At 48.3% G+C, this 19,850-nt stretch overlaps 1 protein-coding gene across 3 annotated transcripts in view; it reads left to right on the top strand.

The window, feature by feature from the left end:
• The first annotated feature begins 4,976 nt into the window (after nt 1-4,976).
• The window catches only part of IKBKE (inhibitor of nuclear factor kappa B kinase subunit epsilon), a 44,679-nt gene continuing 29,805 nt past the window's right edge, over nt 4,977-19,850 (top strand). For all 3 annotated transcript variants that reach the window (XM_032792533.2, XM_032792534.2, XM_032792535.2), the window contains exons 1-5: nt 4,977-5,031; nt 13,518-13,812; nt 16,490-16,601; nt 18,311-18,451; nt 19,149-19,284. In XM_032792533.2, coding sequence (XP_032648424.1) covers nt 16,506-16,601; nt 18,311-18,451; nt 19,149-19,284 — 373 coding nt within the window. In that variant the 5' untranslated portion in view covers nt 4,977-5,031; nt 13,518-13,812; nt 16,490-16,505. The remainder of the gene's footprint in view (nt 5,032-13,517; nt 13,813-16,489; nt 16,602-18,310; nt 18,452-19,148; nt 19,285-19,850) is intronic.

Genomic DNA, 19,850 nt, shown 5'->3' with positions numbered 1-19,850 from the left:
TTTTCTTGTATAGGCTCCTATTACCTCCCATCCCCATCCCGATTTTTCACACTTGCTGTCTGGTCACTCTAGGTGAGGCCAGCCAGGAGCTCTGTGTTGACTTCTAGAAGATTTGGAATTTTCGTTAGATTCAAAATCAGTTTAAGAGACGACTGGAGAAATTAAGTAGCTGAGGAAAGGTCACAAAGCTTCCGTAGGAATTCTTCGCATCCATAGATCTCAGAGTGCTTCAGCAGGGTGAGTAAGCAGCACCATCCACATTTTTGCAGTTGGGTAATATGAAGCACAGGCAGATGGAATGACTTGCCCAAAGTGATAAGCAGAAATCGTTGCAGAGCCCAAAATTGTTCCCAGTTCAGGGCTCTATCCATTGGATCCCATTGCCTCACAAATGCAGCTGGAAGCATCAGAAAATGCAGCCTGTGGGCTTTTCTCTCTTGCACCCATTATAAGATGCTCATAGATAAGCATGCTCTTGTCCAATCCTCCCTCCATATGTATGCACTAGCACAGAACATCCGTCTCTGGAGTGGAATCTGAATTACGCTTTAACACACTGTCTTGAGGAGCTATTGAATCTGGTGCCATCTAGTCCACTGACCAGCTGTGTGTGAACCACGTCTCAATGTGGGCAGCAATAAATCCATGCTCGGCAAGCCACTGACTGTAGGCATCAGTCTTCAGTGTAGCTGTGATTCAGTTCCTAGTCCAGCCAACTGGGAAGGAATTGATGCGTGTAGCAGCCTTTCTTCATGAGGCAGATGGCTGTCTAGAAGAGGAAAGTCTCTGGGAGTGTTGGGAATGCTTTGTGCACATCTGTGGATTATGCTTCGTGCTACGAGAATCCTGCAGTGATGTTGCTGTCGGTGTAATCACTCGACAGGAACGGACAGGAGAGCAAATGCCTGGAAGACATTACTGTGGGGGCACAGGGAGGGCAGGAATACAGTGCTGCTATTTCTACTGTCTGCATAGTGGACTATGCTGCTTGTGCATAGGCCTGCTGTTTTGATGTGTGCAGTATGGGTTGGTGGTTACTTGCATTGCAGGCCAGCAGCAGTCAGTGGTGCAGTTTGTGGATGCCTTTTTTCCATGTTATAGGGCAAAAATGATTAACCATCAAATTCTGGTCTCAGGGATTTTGATGGAACCAGGATTTGCCCTTAAAATTGCTGGTGAATGCCAATGAACCATTCCTGTTCATCTATCACATAGAGGCAAATATTTCAGGGCAGAGTGGGGATTGCAAATGATTATGCAAACAATGCATGACCTTCAGGCTCTTGGCAAAGTCCCAGAGGCAGTCAGCTTTGCAGTTCTGTACATTTCCAAGAGACTCTTGTGTCCTGTTAGGCGCCACCTCCCAGTTCCTGTTCTGTTACTAACGTTATGGACCTATATAGTTGCAGCCTGTTCTTGATCTTGATCTATACAACCTTGAACTCCAACACGGCTTCATTTAACAAGAAATATGTCTCCAGGGGCCAGATTTCCAAAAGATCTTGGTTCCTACTTAGGCACCAAGAATAAATGGCCAGATATTTCAAGATTGCTGAGTATGTGGGGTGCACTTCGGTTGCTTTGTCAGATTTACAAAATCACTCGGCAGTATGACACCAAGAGCCACTGTGTGCTGAGCCCTTGAGAAAATCTCACCCTATTTAGCTGCCTAAATGGGATTGAGCTTTTCTGGACATCTGGCCGCAGGTGTGGGTGCTGAGCACTTGAATATCTAGGCCTGCAAGTAGAGTTGTGTTAGACTTATAGGGGATCTAAGCAAAGAAAATCCCTCTTCCTCCCCATCCTTCCTTCCATCTAGGAGTATAGTCTGTTTTCATCAGCTGCAGTTGCAGGAGGTGCCGGCAGCATAGGATTCCTTTAGAAGGTCATCATTCCAGTGGGAACAGTTGTACTTCCCACTGCAAGAGTGGGCTAGCTTCTCTCCCAGTGAGGCGAGAAGCTGTGGGTAAGAGTGGGAGCCAGGTTCCCTCCCTGCCCCCCTTTCCTCACTCCATAGAACCACACCAAGTAATTGGTAGCTTCTCTTTCTACCCTTCCAACTGCAGCATTCCAAGGTGTTCAGCACAGTGGAAACTAATCACTGTGGAGTGGAGCTTGATTACAAGCATGGTGAAGCTTGACTGCAAAGAGTGAAAGTCACAGAAGTGAGTCAGAGCTTTCTGGTCCATTTCAGTAGCAATGTAACCAAAAATCCATTGACTTTACCAGGAAATCTGTTGATTTCAGTGAGGTTTGCATCCAGCCCACTAGAAAGCTCTGCTGTATATAGTGATAGTCTAGTGTCCTGCCCTGCACTGGCAGTTTTCAAAAGCTCTGCCTGTGGCTGTTTTCCTTATTGACTTAACTGGAATGAGGCAAGAAGGCCAGCAGGACACTCACAGCAGGGAGGGGCTGCAAAAGGAGCATAAGGGAGTGTTTTGTCTCTACTTATTTGAAGTAGGTTCTTAATTTTACATTATAATTTATTTTTAAGAGACGTTTGTGCAGGGCTATATATACCCCAGCGGGTTGTTTTGATATAAAGCATGACTGAAAAGACCCCAAAGCAATTGATTATATTGCTGTGTGCTCAATGATGTTTATAGCCTTGTAGGTATTCACTCCTGTTGAGTGGGTGTGAGTTTGAATTTTTTTTTAATGGATTCCATTTGAAATAAGAGTAAACGGTCAGAATGTTGCCTTAGGCTCGTCTGTTCATGCTCTCCCTGTTTCTAAACCAGTGGTTCTCAAACATTTTTGTGTTGGTGACCCCTTTCATACAGCAAGCCTCTGAGTGCAACTCCCCCTGCCCCCCCAGCTAAAAATACATTTTTTTTTAATATTTAACACTATTATAAATACTGAAGGTGAAGTGGTGTTTGGGGGTGGAGGCTGACAGCTCATGACCCCCACCCCCATGTAATAATCTCTCAACCGCCTGAGGGGTCACGACCCCCAGTTTAACCCCTGTTCGAAACTAACTTCCTGTCCAGAATCCATTGCTCTGTCCCCTGCTGAGTGCCCTTGGCATGCCTAAAACCAATGAAACAAAGGGCCTCATCCTGCAAGATAGAATCATAGGACTGGAGGGGACCTCGAAGTCATCTAGTTCAGGCCGCTAGGCTCTAAAGGTGCTCAGCACCTCACCAAGTTGAGTCCTAATGTATTTTCATGCATCGTCAGCCCACATGCTGAAGCTTCTTGGTTCTCAGGACAAGTGTTCCACCAGATCCCCATTTAGGGTAGTCTACAGAGGAGGAGTGCTCTTGTGGTTAAGGTGATGGACTTGGAATTGCAAGCTCTAGGCTCAGTTCCCAGCTCTACCATGGATTCATTGTCACCTTTGGGCAGGTCCTTCTATCTGATTGTACCTTGACTCTCCAGCTGTAGCATGGAGGATACTTGTATTTCCACAGCTCACAGGGCATTGACTATACATTTAATTAAGGTTTGGGGGGCATTCCAGAATACTATGGGAATAGGGCCACATGTTGGTAAGTCTCTGATTAATATCTGCTCCTAGAAAACAGAGTGTAAGGTTCTTCTAACAGGTTTTTGAAGGTTAACCATCAGCACACAATCTGAGTGCCTAAATCAGAACAACATGCACAGTAAACAGCAGTGAATCCACAGGAAAAGGTTGATGCAGTGCCTCCAAGATTTCTTGGTTCTAAAAAGCTGGTGAATTTCAAACCTTGAAATTCATCCAAATATGCCTCCCTCCAGGGGCTGAATTTTATTTAATGGACACCCAGGCTGCTAACATTTTCCATGTTTTCTTAGCTCCCATCCAGTTTAGATTAGACACACCTGTCCTGTTACAAACAGGATTTGATGGAGCATGAACTCCTCCTGCAATGGACTGATCAGCAAGATTAAGCATTTTTTAGAGTTTTCATGCGGAGGAGGGGGCTTAAACTGCTGCTGGGGGAAAAGTTTGGCCATGTGGATTGTGAGTTGGAGTTTCTTATGTTTTCAGTATTTTGTTGGGGAAGGTGGAATCCCACCAGGTTTTTCTAATTGTGGGTTAAACATCCTCTTTTTGATTAGGGTCCAAATAGTTAGTAACAGTAGAGTTCGGTGTGGGGAAGGGAGGGGTGTAGTGTTTAAGGAAACCATTTTGTGTTGTGCTGGAAGTCAGCTGGGTGCAGCTAGCCATGGATGCAGTCATGTGCTGAACTCCCATCAGGAGGGAAACTGGCTCCTTCTGAAACTACTGGGACAGGAGCATGGCACTGAACCCCGGCAGGACCCCCTACATCTACTTAAGTCTAATTCTATTTATAAGTCACGGGGAATTCCTTTATAAGGAAAAGAGAGGGGAAGTTCTTGAATAAGAGACTGTGGATTCTGAGATTTAATGTCTGTCTTGTCAAATTCCAACTTGCATAACTGGAAACAAATACATTGTAACAACTTTTTTTTAAAACTTAATTCACAACTTCCAGCGTCAGTAGTTGGATTTTTAATTTGATCTATTTATTTTGTAACTAAACATCTAACCATTACAGGTACAAACCACAGATAAATTTTATTGCAGAATGTAGCCTTCGCCTTCCCCCCCCAACCCCCCAAAAAAGAAGAGTTATAGGAGCAGTAATATACAGACAGGTTAATGAGATCTGTTTTGTTGATACAGGATACCATTTTATTTTTCTATATCTGCAAGGTAGCCAAGAATAGCTGTACACCTTGACACAGCAAAGATCAGTGTTGTCATCCAATGCCACATCTCTCTAATGCAGCCAATGTATGGGCAGGAGAGCTGAGAAACTGGGAATTTTTCTCTAGTGGATTAGTGGCCTAAATCACAGTAGGCTAAATGGAAACACCATAAACCAGACTGGACACCACAGTGAGCAAAGCAACAATTGTATGCTGGGACATCTGCTTCCTTTATATCTCAAAACTCTTTTCCACAGGTAAGAACTTGCTTCTCTACTATTGCTGGAAACCCTGGGCTTGTCTCAGAAGTACAAGGGCTGCTTTGCAGCAAGGTGAAAGAGAATATTGCCTGGTTTAACCTAATTGGTAAGAGACCTTAACTGAGGAATGTTATGTTGAGTCTCTGATTCAGGAGTGTCCCTGGTGGATGTCATCTGATCAGTTTGCTTTCCCTGCATGGTTCTGTCATGCTTTTGCTGTCATAGTAAACCCTGTGGCCTGGAACCAAAGCAGGCCCATCTCCCCTGCCAGCCTGCAGAAAGAGCAATGTGCTCTTAGTGAGGTAGGCTCTGACTTGGGCTGTGCACTCACATAAGGGAGTAGGGACGTTGGAGGCACCCCTCCAGGAGCCACCTGGATTTTGGCCCAGGATTGTAGGGGTGAGTGGGACTATTGGTTTGGCTGCTGCTTCTCCCATGAGCAGGCAGCTGGAGAATGGGTGGAGCCTTGTCTCCACCCCCTCTATTCACTGGCCAGTGTAGCCTAGCCAATTCCAGGGCCATTGGGTAGGAGTCTATTGCTGATGCAGTTCAGCAACAAATGAGACCCTGCGAGGAGGAAGTCTGGCAGGAAAGGAGTGCTAGGGAGAGACTGGGCCAGTGCTCCAGGTTGTAAACGATAGCTAGGCTGGTGAGGGGGAGAATTCCCCCAGGACAGACTGTAGCACAGCTGTGTTGTCTTATAGGGCCCATCCTGCAAGCTCTAGTGTAGGGCCTATTCAAGGGCAGGGCTGGAATAGGGCAGCCCCATAGCATCTTGCACAGGGGTTGGCAACCTTTCAGAAGTGGTGTGCCAAGTTTTCATTTACTCACTCTAATTTAAGGTTCCACATGCCAGTAATACATTGTAAAGTTTTTAGAAGGTCTCTTTCTATAAGTCTATAATATATAACTAAACTATTGTTGTATGTAAAGTAAATAAGATTTTTAAAATGTTTAAGAAGCTTCATTTAAAATTAAATTAAAATGCAGAACCCCCTGGACTGGTGGTCAGGATCCGAGCAGTGTGAGTGCCACTGAAAACCAGCTTGCGTGCCGCCTTCGGCACCCGTGTCATAGGTTGCCTACCCTGGTCTAGCACTACAGGGCCACTGTGCAGTGCTGTCACCACAGCCAGCAGGGGGTGGGCCGCCAAAGTTACTATAGGGCCATTTTGACCCCTGGAGCATCCGATTCCTGGAATCGTTGTCTTCCTTTCTTTGAGGTTATGCTCTCTCCCCCAGGGCTGCTCAGCAGTCATAGCCTAGCCCCACGGATACTCCCACATACTCCATCCCCAAGAATAATTCGGATGGAGAATGTACTGTAGGAAACAGCCTTGCACTCATCACCAGAGAATGTACTAAGTGCCCTGGCAAGTCATTTCCATCTCTGCCTCCCAAGATTCTGCTTAGCACTCTGCATTTCTATGCCAGGAGATACCATCTCCATAAAAATCACAGTTAGGTTTGCAAATGTCCCCACTATGATTACCGGTAGCCTCTAAGGTGACTCTCGACTGCTGTCTCTTTGCATATGTCATTTCTTTCCCCCAGTTTAGTTTTCTCGATTTGACAGCATGGGCAATGGGGGAGAGTGATTGTCCTTTGCCTTTCTTGTCTTTGTGTTGTCATTGACACCAGGATAAAATGGACGCTAAAAACTGTGCCCCCTGCCCACATTGCTGACACACTCCCAAGATCATGCACAGTGCCTCGTGCAACAGGGCCGGGATCTCCCTTGAAACTTCATGGTGCTAGTAGAATAACAATAATGATTGTTCTAGGCCAGGGGTTCTCAAACTGGGGGTCGTGACCCCTCAGGGGGTCACGAGGTTATTACACAAGGGGTCACAAGCTGTCAGCCTCCACCCCAATCGCTGCTTTGCCTCCAGCATTTATAATGGTGTTAAATATATATGTTTTTTTTAATTTATTAGCAAGCCTCTGAGTGCAACCCCCTATGTGAAAGGGGTCACCAGTACAAAAGTTTGAGACCCACTGTTCAAGGCAATGTGGGTAGCTACATCTGTAGTTATGGCTGTATATAACACAAGGCCTGATCGTGCCTCACTGAAGTCAGTGGGAGTGGGCCCGTAACCATTTGGGAAACTGCTAGTCTTCCAAGCAAGGTAGTGGTGTCCTGCAAATCCACCCTTGTCTGTCGAAGAACCCCTGTGATGTACTTTGCCTCCAAGGCACAGAGAGGCAGCACTGAGATGAGGACTCTCTGTTCCCTACAGGCTTCGTCGCCACCTCAGGGAGTCTGGGCTTTTAAGGGAATCAGGCCTCTTGCTGCTAACGTCCTCTTCAATAAATCAACAGGCTGATTGAATTGAACATCCCTTTCATTTTTATGAATCTTCAATTAGTCTCCATTGATTTCCGGGGGCTCAGGTGGCTGCTGCCAGGCGTCTTGTTTGAGCGTATCGGATACACAAAAATGATTTTTGATTCTCCATTAGAGCTGTTGCTGACCAATGACATTGACTCAGGTGCTGTAATCTCTTAAAACCTTTTAATCAGATCATTTATCGCAGTTTGGGTGTCTGGTGGTTGGAACCTTCCTCCCCTCTTCGAAAGCACGTTTGATTTTTTTTAGTGAAAAAATAAATGAATTGATAAATTACAAGTAAAAGGTTACAAGTGAAAGGCCAGATGGGGGAATGTTTCCAGCTGGGAAGCTAGAAGGTGACTAAGTAATGGAGGCTCCAGACCCATTTAGAAAGAGCTTCTGTAGCAAGGTGGCTGAAAAGGGTGTGATCCCTCAGAACCATAGGGAGATGCAGAACTTTCAGCAGGTTCTTTTCTGTTTTTATGAGCCTGATTCCACCACCTTTCTTCCCACTGGCATAGCACCTTACCATGTGAGCAGCCCTGGTGAAATCAATGGGCTGAGACCACTGTCACAATAAAGCACTACTCAACGCAGGGGAGGTATTGGAACCTGGCCCCAGGCCTCTATGCTGAGGATAGCTCATTAAAGCTGGCTCTTTCTCTTCTTATGGCAGAGTTACAAATGCAAATGAGCTGGGGCATTTTCCCATTCTGTGAGATTCCCTTCTTTGACTTACAGTGGAGGTTACAGTGACTGGAGATCTGTGTTGGGGGGCCCCCAGCCTAGGAGGTGAGTTGGGAGTGGGTGAGGGCATGTATACCTAGCACTGAGATTCACTTGCCATTTGCTTGGGATGGTTTAGTTGCTTGAGCACAGGCCTGAGATCCAGGCTCTTTAGGGTTCTAATTTCAGGTCTGCCACTGAAAGTCAGTGTGCGACCTGGGGCAAATCACCTCCCCGCTCTGTGCCTCGGTTCACCCCCCTCTAAAAAGGGGAAGTGCTTACCCTCGGGGGTGTCGGGAGAGTACGTTCAGGGTGGAAAGCGCTGATGAGGGCTGAATGGTGTTTCAGAGTTGGCTGTTTCAAAGGAGGTGAATGCTCCTGGGGGCTAGTAGTTGCGAGGGTCTAGCTTTGCTGTCTCTCTTACAAATTGGTGCCGGCTGCCGATGGGGCAGGACCTTGGGCTGATTTGCTGAGAGGTCCCTTCTGGGTGCTCTGAGTGTAAGATGCCAGATCAAGTAAGATATCTGGCCTGTTGCAGGGCAGGCTACTCAGGGTAATGGAGTTCTGCAGGTTGCAGCATCTCACTTTGTTCCTATGTGTACAATTCCTCCAAAGAGTACATGCAAAAAATTTTCATCTGCCTCATTGGTCTGGATGTCTGGTCTCCATGGGTGTCCCCACCAAGGGCCGGGGGCAGGGGCCTGCGGTAGACACAGAGAGATGTGGCCCTGGTCTTAGAGCACTTGTGATGTTAAAGGACACAGAATGCTGCCCAGACTGAACTGAATAGACCAGACCAGGAGGGGCGGTGGGTGCAGCACCCAGCAGTCCCCTCGCTCCTTTTTGGGAGGTGGATCTGCACTGCGGGTCCTGGGAAAGAGATGCTTTTAGAGTACGCACATGTGTGGGTGGGTACTGCAGGCCTGACCCTTAGGGCCCAGAGCAGGAGAAGGCAGCCTGTAAACACACCCACCTTCCTGCCTCCAGCTTTGTTTGAATCTCTACCGCCACCTTGTGGAGTGTCTATTTCACTAACAATTCAGCTTCAGGGAAACTATTGACCCCCGCCCCCCCATTAAACTGTATCACTGCTGCCTGTGTTTGAAAGGGGGATCCTTGAGAGGACTGGCTTTAAGCCTATTCACCTGATTCCCTGGAATCAGGTCCCACTCTGAAGAGGGCCCCAGTCGGGGGGGTCTTCTGTGGCATTTTGATGGCGGGGGGTCCTTCGGTGCCGTGGAAAACCCAGAGCGGACCCTGTGCCACCAAAGTCCCGGACCGCTGCGGAGTATTTCAATCGGGCCCCATGGGTCATAAAGCCAGCCCTGACCCTTGAGGTCTGTCAGAGAGAGGTTCACTTTGTCCAGAATAAGCTTTCACTGTGTCTGGAATTTGACTTCCTGTGTCTATTCCTGCTCCAACGGGCAAGTAGCTCCGCAATGTGATGCTGTCTCACTCCTTTCTCCCAGGGTTGGGCATATGTTAAGGGCTGTTATAAAGAGGACAATGATCAATTGTTCTCCATGTCCTCTGAAGGGAGAACAAGCCGTAATTCAATGCTTAATCTGCAGCAAGGCCGATTTAGGTTGGTTTTTAGGAAACACTTTCTAATTCTCTAGTTAAGCTCTGGAACAGGCTTCCAAGGGAGATTGTGGCAGTTCTATCATGGGAGGATTTTAACAACAAGACTAGACAAACACCTGTCAGGGATGGTCTAACTTTACTTGGTCCTGCCTCAGTGCAGGAGGCTGCACTTGGTGACTTCTCAAGGCCCCTTCCAGCCCTACAATTCTATAATTCCATGGTTTTTCCTCATTGTTTTTTGATGAAAGGTTTACAGTTGTTTCTGATCAGTAGAAGGCATTGAGCATCTGGTTCAGATTTGAAGCAGGATGCAGTACTGTAATGGTGGGGAGGGGTTGGTAAATTTTGCACTGTGGAAAAACCACAAGAAAAGCTTTAAAGGTGAAAAAGCAGTGTGTGACCACACAAATACAGGAAACTTGGACCTAGTCCTTAACTTCCCTGGAGCATGAAGGGAACTGGATCCATCCTGTGAAACATCAGCAGTGGATGATTTAGTTGGGGATTGGTCCTGCTTTGAGCAGGGAGTTGGACTAGATAACCTCCTGAGGCCCCTTCCAACCCTGATATTCTATGATCCAAACATGGTTGGATGTTAACGGTGGTTAGCGGTTCTATTGTAGTGCTCAGAAGCTCTGAACAGGATCAGAGGCTCGCTGTGCTCGGCACCGCATGGTGTCAGATGAGGTCTGTGCCCTGAGAAGCTTACCATCTAATTGTAACTTGTCAAAAGTTTGGGGGATTTTAGACCTAAAATTGTAGTTTGGAGCTACCTCTGACTGAAGGGGGCATTTGTTCCTCTTCTGGGTCTGGCTAGGGAGAGCTGTGCTTTTAAAAGAGAAGGGAATTGTAACAAGACCTGAAAATAGACTGTTTTTGCTGTTACAAAAAGTATTTTAATTGCTTCCTTCCTCTCTCTCTCATCAGCACCCTCAGTTCAAATCCACCGAGCCATATGTGAAACCCAAGGTGGTGTAGATAAGTCAGAGGACACGAAACACACTTGGTTTTGAGCGCTCTGACTTTAAATGTGAGGATTTTGGCCGCTCTTGTGAGCTATGGGCTTGGCTCGCATGATCACTTCTGGAATTTCCAGGCCTGAGTGTCTTTCATTGGAACAATCAGGCCCCTGTTCATTGAACATGTTTAGTGTTTGGGTTCGGCTCAGGTAGTCTGTTCATTGGTAGTTTTGGAAGCAGGATACAGGAAGCTATTGTGCATGAATTGGGCTCTTTGGCAAGTGTGTGGTGGTTATGGGGAGCCCACAAGACAGTGAAAGGAAAGCTGATCCAGTGGTTAAAGCACAAGACTGGGTGTCAGATCTGTCATTTACATATTGGTAGTGGCAGATTTACAATGGTATGCAATACACTAAGGGTTTTCTCTGGTGCTTTGTAAGGCTCTCTCTGAGGCTTGGAACTACACTTTTGATTTTAAAGTGCCTGCATTAGCAACTAAACAGGTGCTCTGTCTCTGGACGTTGAATGCAGGAGCAGCAGTCTGCAAACATGAAGTGGGTGTTCTAAATAGTCATGTGAATGTGAGCAGGAAACACTGTATTCTGGTTGCATTAATATCACTATGCCCTGGGGCAGGGCTGCATGAGAAGATTGATGGGTACTGCAGTGGGAATTTCCCTTCAGACATTTTACTGGTAGAAGCATCTTCCTTATGTTAACTGCTGCTCACTTATACATTCTCTGTGCAAAGTCACGAGAACAGAAACAAACTGCAAACTTTTTTTTCATGGATAGCAGTCCAAATACCCCAGGTACACAGACCAAGATCTTTGTCTGCTTTGAATGAATAACATGGAGCAGCCCATCCAGTGTGTACCATGCAGATTTGGCTTCAGAAGTGGAGTGAATTTAAAGTTGGCTCCCAAATCAGTTTGGGGGCTTTAGTTGAACTTGGTAGGACCTGCAGATCTGTATTAAGTGATGTGACTGGGTGAGGAAAAATAAAAATGTGATTTGCAGTGGGGAAAATACAATGCCCACCTGATGTTTGTAGCAACTGACAGGACAGTGTTCTTCAGGGTGCAATTTTGACTTAAAGCATATTTGTAAGACCTGAATTTCTATTGAGTCCTGTCGTGACAGTACATCACATTCTTTTGTAGTGTTGTTTTTATTCCAGCATCATCCAGAGAGAGCCCCCCTATGCAAGGTGCAGGACTGCCCAGAGGATTCTGGGGGCCTGGGGTCTTCGGTGGTAATTTGGCGGCGGGGGGTGTGTGTGGCCTTCCGTTCCGGGACCCGGCGCCGAAGTGCCCCGAAGACCCGCGGCGGGGGCCCCCTGCCGGCGAATTACCGCCGAAGCAGGACCTGCTGCCCAAGTGCAGCCGGGTCTTCAGCGGTAATTCAGCGGCGGGGGGCCCCCTCCGCGGGTGTTCGGGGCACTTCGGTGGAGGGTCTCGGAACGGAAGGGCCTCCCGCCGCCAAATTACAGCTGAAGACCCGACTGCGCTTCGGTGGTAATTCGGCAGCGGGGAGTCCTTCCGCCCCGGAGCGGAAGGATCCCCTGCCAGCAGGGCCAGTGCAAGGAAGTTTCGCGCCCTAGGCGAAACTTCCACCTTGGGCCCTCCCCAGCCCTGCAGCAGTTCCCCACCTCACCCTCCGCCATGAGGTGCCCCCCACACCCACAGCAGCTCCCCGTCCCGGGGAGCTGTGCATCACCTCCCCACCCCAGCTCACCTCTGCTCCATGTCCTCCCTAAGCATGCTGCCCCTGCTCTAATTCTTCTCCCAGGCTTGCGGCACCAAACAGCTGATTGGCACTGCAAACCTGGGAGGCGGAAGAATTAGAGCCAGGGCAGCATGCTCAGGGAGGATGCGGAGCAGAGGTGAGGTGCCCTGTGGCAGTTCCCCCACCCCCCCCCGGCCCGGGGAGCTGTACAGTACCTCCTCACCCCAGCTCACCTCTGCTCTGCGTCCTCCCTGAGCATGCCACCCCTGCTCTAATTCTCCTCCCAGGCTTGTGGCACCAAACAGCTGATTGGCGCCGCAAGCCTGGGAGGCAGGAGAAGCAGAGCCGCGACCATGCGGTGGAACCCATGAGCTGCCAGCGGCACGCTGACCCAGGGGACCCCCTGGGCTGCTGGCGGTGGCTCAGACACCCTCTCCTCCCAGCACAGCAGCCACTGAAACACTTTAAAAAAAATTTGAGGGCACTGCTTTTTGGCGCCCCCCCAAATTTTGGCGCCCTAGGCAACCGCCTAGTTGGCCTAAATGGTAGCACTGCCCCTGCCCGCCAGCGAAGACAGGGAGCGGAAGAAGCTCTGGGCGCCCGGGACTTGTGAGAGTTTTCCAGGGACCCTGGAGCAAGTGAAGGACCCCACTCCAGGGGCCCCAAAAAACTCTCGTGGGGGGCCCCTGCGGGGCCTGGGGCAAATTGCCCCTCTTGCCCCCCCGTCTGGGTGATCCTAGCAAGGTGCTGTACTTGCATGTAGTGAGAGAGCATCTGCCTCAAAGGTTACAAATGAAAGAGAAGACATACAAAGGAAATATTACTCCAGTTTACAGATAGGAACCTGAGACACAGGGAGACTAAAGTGATTTGCCTAAAGTCACACAGATAATTTGTCAGTGTCAGAGCTAGGACCTGAACCCAGATCTGCTGAGTCCCTGTGCACAGGACTAATTCTCCTGTGTGTGTTTGTATGGAATACAGACCTAAACATTTTCTGCTTCTCTCCTAAAGGCGAGGAATATCCTTAGGGTTGGGTGGGGGTGATTTTTTTTCTCCCCCTCAACCATTTTCATTGATTCTGATGGGATAATAATTAGAATTGTTCTGGACAGGGAGCAGAATTTGTACCAGACTGGTGTAACCTTTCCTGATAATTTTACTTGAGGGAGGGAGGGAGAGAAGACTGCACTGGAGATGAACTTTCCTTCAATGGCTTGACAGGCAGGTCATGATTTGGTCCCTTTTTTGCTTTTATTATCAGGCCATCCAAGTAGGAAGCAATGATTTCCGTTGATGTGCGTCAGCTCAGTGAAAAGGGGTCCTGAGTCAATGCTCGCAGTGTGTTCAAACGACAAGGGAGAAACTGGGCAGTGTCCCTTTAAGAGAAAAAGAAAGCAGGAAGTCTGAGCAGAAAGCAAGTCTCAGCCTGGACTTCGATCCATCCGGGCCTGTGTGGGGTCCTTGTGGCTGCTTTCAAGCCCACGCCATGGCTCCTAACCTGGGCACTTAAGGGTTTTCACTGCATATATTGCTCCTGAGGCAGCTGCTGTCTTCAGGTGAGTGGGAATTTCCTTTCATGTTTGTACAGTCTGTCTTGCAGATGTAAAGAGCTAGGTAAATGCTACGGAATGTTCCTCTCTTGGAGTCTACACTGGCTTTGTTGCACTGCATTATGCTTAGAGTGGTGTGTGGAAACCCCTGATGTGCAACCAGGATTACACGTAGTGCCAGGGTGTATGTGTATTTTTGTAGCATGGTATTCTGTTGTAACAACAATACTGAAATGCATTGTTATCCTCACATGCATGTGATAATGTGAGACCAGAACAGTGAGAAAGATGGATCATGTGTTGATGACAGCTGCAAAAGGAAGCATTGAGGTGGGGAGGATGAGAAAGAGGGAGAGACTAGAGGTGATATCCCCGTGATCAATACATGTTCTATGCTGGAATAGAGCGGTACTGGCTTTCTTGTTTGGGAGGAAAATTCATTGTGGTTAAATCATCTGGCATGACCTGATAGACCACGTTAATCTTGGCAAGAACATCAGCCGGCTCACTAGCTCTTTTTAGCAATTTATACCTTGAGAACACTTTTGTATCGATCTGAGGATTCGCCGAGACACTTCCTCATTTTCTTTTCTGGGTGCTGATCTAAGGGAGCCTGTGGATTTAGATCAGGGAACACACCAGACTTATGTGCCAGCTCCCACGAGTGAGGGACAGCATTTGTGTCCTTTGTGGCGAGCCACGTTTTTTAAAAAGTTGGTTTACTTTGAATAAAGTCCCTATCTCCAGTCTTGCGTTTTGTGATCTATTTTTGCCTGGGATTTTAGAGCACATGCAAGAAGAGCGCAGGCCAGAGGGTGCTGAACTGCAGGTGTCCTCCATGCAGCTCTGCAAGCTCACTTTACCATGGGCTTGTAACATTTTTGCTATTCCAGCTCTGGACATCTCCTAAACACAGAGCTGGCGGTGTGATTTCCAGCATGGAGAAGCAGGCTGTGGACGTGAATTGGCTAGTAACTTACTCCGGCTATTCCAAGGAGGGCGGGGATGCATCAAGCACTTTGCGAATTATGTGCGTATGGCGTTGCCACTGAAGGGGGTGAAGGGCAGCTGCCAGGAAGACAGCACTGTGTGATGGATGGGGTGTTCGGGGGTGGGAGGAAGCGAGTTTGGCTCACCACAGCAGTACAGACATCTCTGCAGTGGAACATGGCAGCCATTTGTCACCAATCAGTTCTGCACAATGGCTTTCACCTATGGGGAGAATTATCTGATGAGTAGGGTTGGATGGGTATCCCGCTGAAGCCCTGAGGGCTGCTTGTAAGAAGCATGCTGTGCCCCATTTGCTTCCCATTCCCCAGTGGGGTGTTCATAGTGAGTTGTCGAGCCCCGAACATGCCTCAGCTGGCATTATCCTGTGAGGGGACAGCATTGAAGGCCAACAGAAGCGTGTGCTTATGCACTCATCCTTAGAACAATTGCAGGTGGGCACAGGTGACAGAACTGCAGACATATGAAATTCAGGAGTGTTTAGACACAGAATTTTGGTTCAGCTCTGTCGTGATGGGTTCAGGTGCAAAATTTGGATCTGGATCCCAATTTGGACGCTGAGCTGTCTCCCAGGCTGTCTTCTCTGCCCAAGTGCAATCTCACACACTGCTCAAGTCTGGGACATCCCACTGTGGAGTTTGGCACAAGCCCATTTCTAATGACCACATGAGCTTGAAGGTTCATTGTACTGAGATGCTGCTGCTGGTAAGTGAGATTTGAATGCTGAGCAGAGACTGCTCTGAGTCTGGGAATTTTTTTGTTCTCTGGGCAGGAAGCTGAGTGCTTCCTCTTTAACCAGTGGCTGTGAAACTGGTGTTGCAATCCTATAGGTTTCTGTTCTTGCAGCTGGGAGGTGCCTCTCTTACCTTGCAGCCCTCAATGCTTAGTATTTTTCTTGCATCAGTCAGTGTTTCATTACCAGCTTGAGTGGCTTCTGACTGGGTTTCCCTGCACAAGGTTCACAGCTCCGTCCTTACCCCATCTTCTCCCATCCTTTCTGAGCTCTGCTTTCATGTTTGCAGAGGGAGGTTGGTGTCTGCTCTTTAAGGCATATACAGAAGGACTCCACCTTAGCAAGAAACAGCAGAAGAGTTGGAGATTGGGGAGGGAGGGGGGCGCAGTGAACACAGGTAGGAGAATGGGTGGGGTGAGGTGGATCCGTAACCCCTGAATACTAATGATGCTGCTAGAGACAGATTGTTCCTGGTTATGCTGATTGGTATTGTCTGTGCACCATTGACCTCTGCTGGACAGAAACCAACCTCAGCTGTTTGTCAACTCTTATCTCTTCTGCTGATGTCTGATGGAGATTCTCAGACAGCTGCAGTGGCAGCGGACTAGGCTTTAGCCCATAGGGATCAGACTTCTTAGACAAGCCGCTGCTGTGAGGCTGTGTTGCTTCAGTGACACCCGTGCAGTATTAGGTGTGGCTGGCTGTGTTACAATCAGCTTCTTATGGAAACAGACAGGATCTCCTTGTCTAGGCTGTGTGTGGCTTGGTCCCACATCTCATTTCAGGGAGCAGGAGAAGTGGAATGAGTGTTAGAAGAGCAGGGAGGCATGTGAAAGCACACTGGGGCTGGTATGACTTGACTGTCTGCCGGGGTTGTCTGTGTGTGTGTAAACGGCTCTTTTCCTCACAGACTTGTCTTCTCCACCCTGCCTTGCACCTCAGAGCTTGAGCTGGCCTCATGCTGAAAATGCAGAGCACGCCCAACTACCTCTGGAACACGGATGATGTGCTGGGCCAAGGGGCTACAGCCAGCGTGTACAAAGCCCGCAGTAAGGTGAGTGAGGGGCAGGAGGACAGCACAGGATGGGATGCCCGGGGAGTGGGAAACTCGAGTTGATTCGGTTGCAGCGTGCACATGTTTCTCTCAGGTACAGAGTTTACTGATAGTACATGGACCCACGTAGGCTCCTAATTCAATTTCCCTCCAGTCTGTCCAACCCAGCTGCTCACACACACACACGCACGCATGCCAGTGACGTATGGCCAAACCCTCTCTCAACAACCAGCCCTACTCTGACCTTCCAGCTGCCAAGACCTCCCAATTTGTGACATGCTTCCAAACCCTCCCACAGATTTCTAAATGATGTGCACCCCATCCCAACTCCCTGTAGCACTTCCCCACCACACTGGAGCTACTAACCCTTCCTATGCACTCTCTTGCAACCTGCTTAGCCGCCAATCCCTGGGCATGCCCTTCTCATCTCAACTATGTGTAAACTAGCCCTGGGTGGGAAGTTTCTTTCACTATCACTCCGTGCCCTGTTGGTGCCCTGCAGCCATTGCTTCATGCTGCGCAGCCCAGTGAGCAAAGCCAGGGTTGATTTTGTATCCATACGGTTGATGATAATTTTACAGTCTCTGCACTGCTCTCTTCCTCAAGCAAAGACAGTGGGCTGCAAAATCATCCAAGGCAGTTTCTTGTTATAACCTGATCCTGGCCAGTTTTCATTCTGAGGCTGACCTAGGCCATGGTTTTCAAGGGGTAATTTAGACTAAGGATATGGTTGGGTTTTGCAAAATGCCTTGGCTTATCTGTGTTCCCGTTCTATGCCCATGGTAAAACTCCCTGTGACCTTGAGGGAAGCGAGAGTTAGGTGAATGCTGAATGTTTTTGAAAAGGCCACCCATAGTCATTTGGAATGTATCGTGCGTGAGTTCCAGGAAATGAACCCACTGGGACTGGGCCAGATGCTGATCAATGTCTCTGCTCTCTGACGTTTATTCAGAGGGTTGTCTCTCTGCTCAGTTCAGAGTAAAGCTTTGGAAGGAGATGCAGTTTAAAGGATGCTTTATAATGTGAACCACTAACTCTTGTGGAGGAAAGACTGGAGATGATGGTTTTGGGTCTTGCTGGAGATGTTTTGCAGAACTGGATAAACATGTCCCGCTCAGCACCATTCACTGGGCTTTGAGTGGACAGAGTGAAGTGCAGTGAGCATCGCTGTCCTTGCTTTGCAATGGGGAGAATGGGTGAATCCTACAAAGAAACACAGACTTGCCAGGATCATTTCCTTGCCAAACTGCAATGTACTAACCATGGCCAAGCTATTTTGGTCAGGACAGGAACTGCACGAAGGCGCCAGGCTGGGTATGAAATGGGGAACAGAACTAGGGAGAGAGTCAAACAACCAGCTACTGTAGTGCAGCCGTGAGCAGCGGCGGTGAATGAACAGTGTATTAAACCCAGGGCTACTCTGGATCTTGCGGGGAGATTTTAAGATGACACAAAAGAGAATTTGATTTCCAATGGGAGCTGATCATCTCACTTCCCTTTGTGCCTTTGAAATCTTCCCCTATAATCCTTTCATTCCCAGCTGGAAACTGAGCTGCCTTCTGGCTTTGTTTTATCATCCCTTCTAGAACAGAACTGCACCCACTCTACAGGGCATGTGTTATCCACTAACCTGTTTTCCTGGCGGGTTAGCATTCCACCTGGGGGCCGCTCTCTGACTCTATTTTGTATCTTTTCTCCTCCTTGCCCAGAGATCAGGGGAGCTGGTTGCTGTGAAGGTCTTTAATAACGCCAGCTACCTGAGACCACAGGAGGTGCAGATGAGAGAGTTTGAGGTGCTGAGGAAATTAAACCATAAGAACATCGTCAAACTGTTTGCAGTTGAAGAAACTGTAAGTCTGTCACTAGCTCTGCAGTGGGAAAGGTGTGGCTTGGTGGTAATGCAGTGGGACTTGGCTTTTAGCAGCTGTGACAGGGCATCCGTTGCGGGGATGTGCCACTGCTGCTGAATAACCACAGCTGTTTCCTGTGGCTTTTCTCTACCCACCCTCAACACTCCTTATTGTTTCAGCTCAAAGCACTTTACAGACATTCACTCGTGACATCTCTCAACATCCCTGTGGTATTATTCCCCACTGACGGATGGAGCACTGAAGTGACTTGGCCAAGGCCCCAAGGCAGCTGAGTGATGCAGCTAGGAGTAGAACTCAGGTGCCCTGCCATCACATCTGGTGCTTTAACCACTAGTCTACCCAGAATCCCACCCACTAAGTAATGGAGCCAAATGTCCTGGATCTCACACTCAAGTGGTTCATTTGCCAATTCCTTCGAGTTCTGGGTGGGGTGTGTTGTGTTAATCAAGGGGTTTGTTTTGGATGGCAGAGCTCATTTTCCCACCCAACATTCTTTTGCCTGTGCGGTCAGTCATTTCTGACTAGAAGAGCCACGTAGACTTCATGGACAAGGAAGGGATGCCACACTTCCATGGACAGGGCAACGGGTGGGACACAGCAGCCTGCCCCGGGACTCTGTGCATAACACAGCATCACAGGGCTGCTCAAAGGATCCATCTCTCCTTCTGCCCCCCAGACCCAGGGAAACAGCAAGCAGAAGGTGCTGGTGATGGAGTACTGCTCACGTGGGAGCTTGCTGAGCGTGTTAGAAGATCCAGAGAACTCCTTTGGCTTGTCTGAGTCAGAATTCCTCATCGTCTTGCATTGCGTTGGTAAGTCTCAGAGCTACTGGCTTGGGTGTCTGTGACGGGAAACAGGGATAAACGGGTGCTCGATGCAGCTAGTGGGGACATGGGATTTGTGTTCTACTATATATAAGAATAGTCACAATGGGTCAGATCAAAGGTCCATCTAGCTCAGCATCCCATCTTCCAACAGTGGCCAATGCCAGGTGCCCTAGAGGAAATGAACAGAACAGGGAATCATCAAGTGATCCATCCCCTGTCACCCATTCCCAGCTTCTGGCAAACAGAGGTTAGGGACACTATCCCTGTCCATTCTGGCTAACAGCCATTGATGACCTATCCTCCATGAACTTATCTAGTTCTTTTTTTTTAACCTTGGTCTTCACAACATCCTCTGGCAAGGAGTTCACAGGTTGACTGTGCATTGTGTGTTCCTTTCATTTGTTTTAAACCTACTGTCACCAAATTTAATTAATTGACCCCTAGTTCTTGTGTTATGAGAAGGAGTAAATAATACTTATTTACTTTCTTCACACCAGTCATGATTTTATGGACTTCTATCATATCCCTCCTTAATCGTCTCTTTTCCAAGC

The sequence above is a fragment of the Chelonoidis abingdonii genome, chromosome 4, assembly GCF_003597395.2.
Source record: "Chelonoidis abingdonii isolate Lonesome George chromosome 4, CheloAbing_2.0, whole genome shotgun sequence".
Lineage (NCBI taxonomy): Eukaryota > Metazoa > Chordata > Testudines > Testudinidae > Chelonoidis > Chelonoidis abingdonii.
The sequence above is the reverse complement of the archived record's forward strand: the minus strand, read 5'-3'. Positions and strand labels throughout refer to the sequence as shown.